This window comes from Adelges cooleyi, unplaced genomic scaffold, assembly GCF_023614345.1.
Source record: "Adelges cooleyi isolate 19-005CV unplaced genomic scaffold, UGA_ACOO_1.1 ACOO_flye_CR_arks_rails_tigmint_CR_PRNA_216, whole genome shotgun sequence".
Taxonomy (NCBI): Eukaryota; Metazoa; Arthropoda; class Insecta; order Hemiptera; family Adelgidae; genus Adelges; species Adelges cooleyi.
The window spans coordinates 26,452-32,451 of record NW_026095878.1 but is presented as its reverse complement, the minus strand read 5'-3'; the positions used below and the strand labels follow the sequence as shown (position 1 = coordinate 32,451).

The 6,000-nt window shown below is 31.4% G+C and overlaps 1 protein-coding gene across 1 annotated transcript; it reads right to left on the bottom strand.

Annotated features, from left to right (window-relative positions):
* Positions 1-434: 434 nt before the first annotated feature.
* LOC126835095 (uncharacterized) lies at positions 435-798 on the bottom strand (the record flags this gene model as incomplete). The annotated part of the gene is made up of 1 exon (XM_050567395.1): positions 435-798. A coding segment is annotated over exon 1 (364 nt), but the record flags the coding sequence as incomplete, so codon positions are not given.
* Positions 799-6,000: the final 5,202 nt, after the last annotated feature.

Here is a 6,000-nt window from a genome sequence, read left to right as displayed (position 1 = left end):
TACATGGCTATTCATTGTACCTAATAATATGTTTAGGTGGCATAAATAGCACTTTTTTGTTAAAACCCAGATCGCTGGATACCCATCTTTAGTGTGTATGTTGTATAACAGAAAATAATACAATAAGTGATTTTTCATACAAATTTTCAAACGACAATTAAGGCAGTACATTTTATTTAATGGAAATGTTAATAAAAAAAACAATCTATATTTTGCTCTGAAATTATAATTTTTATTACAGCACGATAAGACTACACTAATATCCAAATATACAATTTTTATTACAAAGAGTGTTCACTTAAGAATACATTATTGCCAAAAAATACAATTTTTATTACACAAAGTATTCACCAAGACTACACCAATACAGTGCGGTTACAGTAATGTCGCACATTATAGAACTCTAAAACAGCGAATAGATTTATTAACCATACTTGACCCACTATCAGGGGCTAGCTCACAAGATACAGTCGGTTCATCTTTAAGGGCGGTCAACACAAACTTGTTAGCACCTGCTCCCCACGGCACATCAAACGTCAACTTGTAATCATTCTCCGTCTCGCCTTGCTTCCTCAGGAATAAATAACCAGTGACACCCGACGGCGAATGTTCACGGCCGCACGCTCGAACGGTCAGCGGATTATCTTTTGAGATTTTCGAACCATTTGGAGACGTTAACTCATTACATTTACCATCGGTCCATTTTCCAAAGCTTAAAAACGAGTCACGTACTTCCAAATGACTGTCGGCGTAGTTGTACTTAATCGTAAATGCCGCTTTTTGGGCTTCTGCATACATTATAACATTATTTGGATCGGAATTAGAAATTACATTCGGATTGTCGCCGGATTGCGTATTTACGCTCAAGGTTATGATTGCGGACCGAACGCTTGATACAGCGAGAAACACAAAAATTAATCGGTACATGATTGCGAAATTGCGTTATAAAATGTAAAAGCAACGAGTCAGTACTGTGTGTAATTTGTAGTTGTACTGAATGTTTGACTACTGGATTGACCGTATATATACCAAGGAATTGCCAGTTTCGCAATAATCGATTTTACATTTTGTACAATAATTCTGAACTTCAGACACAAGAGGGCAAAAAGTAAAAAGAATGATAGTATGTGTGACCTACTTATTGTGATTTTTATTTTGAAAAATGAAGAAAATTCTCAACCAGATTGACCTAGATTGACTCACCGAATTCATGTTAATATAAACGATAAATGTACAAATTCTGTTAGCCGTCGTGTACAAAAAGTGTGTAGCTCTAGCTACTGAATTTACGTTATTTTTAGTAAAACGTAAAAATTAGATCGGCCATAGTTGTACATCATTACTATTAGGATATTAATAATATTAAAAAAATTATAGCAACTTCATTGCATTAATATTCAGCTTATTATTGTATAAATAAAAAATTACCTTTTTTTATATCATTATGAGCACGATTAATAATTATACTTAATTATTTTGTGTTCTAGTTATAGTTAAGGTATAATTTTCTAATCAAAAATTGTCTTTGTGACCATAATACGGCTATCATTATTCTTCAAATAGTTTCTACTGATATTACAAAAAAGTATCAATTTTGCCTGATTTTTCAACATTGAAACTAAATTGGCAGAAAAAAAAAATGTTTGACTAATTAACTTTTTTTTTTTTTTATATAAGAACATTTGGAAAGTGATTCGACCGTCGTATGCATAATATGTATAAATCGACTTACCAAATGCATGGTATTATAGCGATAAATATATAAAGTCGGTCAGCCGTCGTACACAAAAAGTGTGTAGCTCTACTAAATTTACGGTATTCTTTGCGAAATCGTATAAATTAGATTGGCAGTGGTATACAAATGTGTGCAGTTCAGCCTACCGAATTCTTCAGCGTGTGTAGATTGAATCACTAAATTCATGTATTATAGCATTATTTTCACATTAAAAAATGAAGGAAATTCTCGACCGTCTTATGTATAAATTATGTAGATCGACTCACTGAATTCATGTTATTTTAGCGATAAACGTACAAATTCCGTCAGCCGTAGTACACAAAAAGTGTGTAGCTCTAACTACTGAATTTATGTTATTCTTTGCGAAAACGTAGAAATTAGACTGGCCGTGGTACACAAAGTGTGCCGTTTGAACATTGGATGTTTTCTACTTAATAGCAAAAACAGAAATTCTAATAAATAATATAGATAATACTACTAATTTATATATCATTTCAAAATAAAAAAATTAACTTTGTTCATATATTATTGTAAGCACAATTAGTTAATATGCTTAATTATTTTGTTATATCATTGAGTTAATGGTTATAGTTAGAGTATAGTTTTCTAATCAAACAGTGTCTTGTGTCCATAATTGGCTATATTATTCTTCAAATAGTTTCTACTGTATTAAATAAAAGTATTCATTTTGCCTGATTTTTTAACATTGAAACTCAAGTGGGAGAAAAAAATTTAACTATCAACTTGCTGTTATCTTTACATAAGAAAATGTAGAAAATGATTGAGAACCGTTGTTCATAACTTTATGGATCGACTTACTAAATTTATGGTATTATAGCGATAAATATATAAAGTCAGCCGCCGTACACAAAAAGTGTGTAGCTCTATGTACCGAATTGACGGTTATGGTAGCGAAATCGTATAAATTAGATTGGCAGTGGTATCCAAATGTGTGCAGTTCAGCCTACCGAATTTTTCAGTGTGTGTAGCAAGTGTGTAGATCGAATCACTGAATTCATGTATTTTAGCGATAAACGTACAAATTCAGTCAGCCGCTGTACACAATAAGTGTGTAGCTCTAGCTATCGAATTTATATGGACATAAAATCTTTTATCTTTTTATCTTTTAGTACAAGTAATGAAGTTGTGGTTTTACAATCGGCTAACATCGTTTAAGCATCGATGCAGGCGGCGAAGGTATTGGTTTTACTCTGGTGTGGGCTTTTTTTTAACTGTATACACTGTAACTTTTTAATTACTGGACCAATTCTTTCGAGTAGCAACTTTTCAAATCACAAATTTCACATAGTTGGTACCTTAGGGGGGTAATAGTTGAAAAGGTATACTATTCTTTACAGTCAAAATTTGAAAAACACTATACCAGTTTTTAAATAAGAATTTTACTGGCTATAATTTCGAGAAAATGTGTTCCATCTAGTTGAAATTTATCAGAAATATTATTTCGTTTGCCCTCACACGTCAGTTGTATCAAATTTAAATTATACCAATATACCACCCCCTCCCCTCTAGTGGGGTACAAGTTTTTATTTTTTATTTTTTATTTTTTAGCCGTAATTTTAAGACCTTTAAAAAAAAATTGTCAGGAGTTAGATGTCATATGTATCCATAACATATTAAACGGGGAAAAATTCGGTACCACAGCTTTTTTTAATTGCCGGAAAACTGTGTTTTGGCAGATTGCGTATATTTTAACAAAGACACCTAAAATCTTAAAAAAAATGTTATCAAGTTATTAAAACATTTTTTTGTAGATCTAAGCAGAATGATACTATAAAGTTTTGATACTCAAGTACCATTTTTGGGTTTTAATTTAAGTTTTTTTTGGCCGATTAAAATTGAGAACTGATATTAAATTCGTAATCACCGTTTTCAGTGATTTTATCCGAGATGACTAGTACAGTAGAGTTTAGGCATTATGGAATCAAAGCAACAAGGGGACAGAGAGGTCACAGGTCTATAGGAATTATTGTAAATAAAAATGACAAAATTGAAAAAAAACGCTATTTAATTCACGTAAAATTCTTTAAAATATTTTTATTAAAATATAAAGCCGTGTATCTAAGTAAAATGTTATGATAAAACATTTTTTTAAAACATGCTTAGTTTTAAATATAAATTGCTACAAATCCGAAATCATGTTTTTTTTTTAAATTTCATCAAAAATATTTTAATGAGGTACACAGCTTTTTATTGTTTAAGTGACATAAATAGCATATTTTTTGTAAAAATCCGGATTACTGCATACCCATTTTTACTGAGTAGGTATGTTGTATAACAGAAAATAATACAATAACCTATTATTTTTCAAACAAATTCCCAAATGAAAATTTTAGGCAGTTAAATCAATTTTGTAGTACATTTGTTTAGTTAACATATTACACTTTTTACGAGACAACCAAAATTCAAAACTATTTGTTGTAGTATTGCACTAATTTAAACTTTTTAAATAGTTATAACTTTTGAACCGTGGAGAACAATTACTTATTTTTAACATTCGTATTTTTAAAATACTAAATGTTAACAGAATATATCCAGTTTAACATTTCCAATATAACTAATTTGCATATAAAAAAAGGTATTTTGAGTATAAAATGTATAACAAAAAAACCAATTTTGCTCTCAAATTATAATTTTTATTACAATACTACGATTGGATTACACTATCAACTAAATATACAATTATTATTACACAAAGTATTCACTAAGGCTACACTAATACAATGCGATTACGGTAATGTTGCGCATTATATAACTTGTTTACAGCGAACAGTTTCTTTAATCGACCTGACCCCTGTTGCAGAGGGTATCACACAAGATACAACCTGATCGTCTTTAACGGATTCCACAAGAAACGTGTCTGAACCAATCCACGGCACGATAAACTTCACCTTGTAATCATTTTCCGTCTCGCCTTGCTTCCTCAGGTATATATAACCATCCACACCAGTCGGTGAATTAGCACGGCCGCACGCCCGAATGGTCAGCGGATTATCTTTTGAGATTTTCAATCCATTTGGAGATGTTATCTCATTACAATCTCTATCGGCCCATTTTCCATAGTCTAATATTGAGTCTTTTACTTCCAAATAACTGTCGTTGTAGTTGTACTGTACCGTAAATGTCACTTTTTGTTTTTCTGCATCCAATATATTATTGTTTGCATTAGAATTTAAACTTACAGCCCGAGTGTCGCCGGATTGCGTATCCACGTTCACGGTTATGATTGCGGACCGAACGCTGGTTACAGCGAGAAACACAAAAATTAATCGGTACATGATTGCGAAATTGCGTTAAAAAATGTACAAGCAACGAATTAGCACTGTTTGTAATTTGTAGTTATACTGAATGATTGACTACTGAATCGACCTTATATATACCAAGGAATTACTTAACCGTCGTATGCATAATGTGTGTAGATCGACTCACCGAATTCATGTTAATATAGCGATAAACGTACAAATTCGGTCAGCCGTCGTGTACAAAAAGTGTGTAGCTCTATCTACCGAATTTATGGTTATCGTATCGAAATCGTATAAATTAGATTGGCAGTGGTATACAAATGTGTGTACTAATTTATATATCATTTCAAAATAAAAAATTAACTTTTTTCATATATTATTATAAGCACAATTAGTTAATATGCTTAATTATTTTGTTATATCATTGAGTTTAATGGTTATAGTTAGAGTATAGTTTTCTAATCAAACAGTGTCTTGTGTCCATAATTGGCTATTATTATTCTTCAAATAGTTTCTATTGTTATTAAATAAAAAGTATTCATTTTGCCTGATTTTTTAACATTGAAACTCAAGTGGGAGAAAAAAACAAATTTAACTAATCAACTTGCTGTTATCTTTACATAAGAAAATGTAGAAAATGATTGAGAACCGTTGTTTGCATAACCTTTATGGATCGACTTACCAAATTTATGGTGTTATAGCGATAAATATATAAAGTCAGCCACCGTACACAAAAAGTGTGTAGTTCTATGTACCGAATTGACGGTTATGGTAGCGAAATCGTATAAATTACATTGGCAGTGGTATACAAATGTGTGCAGTTCAGCCTACCGAATTTTTCAGTGTGTGTAGCAAGTGTGTAGATCGAATCACTGAATTCATGTATTATAGCGATAAACGTACAAATTCAGTTAGCCGTTGTGTACAAAAAGTGAGTAGCTCTAGCTACCGAATTTACGTTATTCTTAGCGAAAACGTAGAAATTAGATCGGCAGTGGTATACAA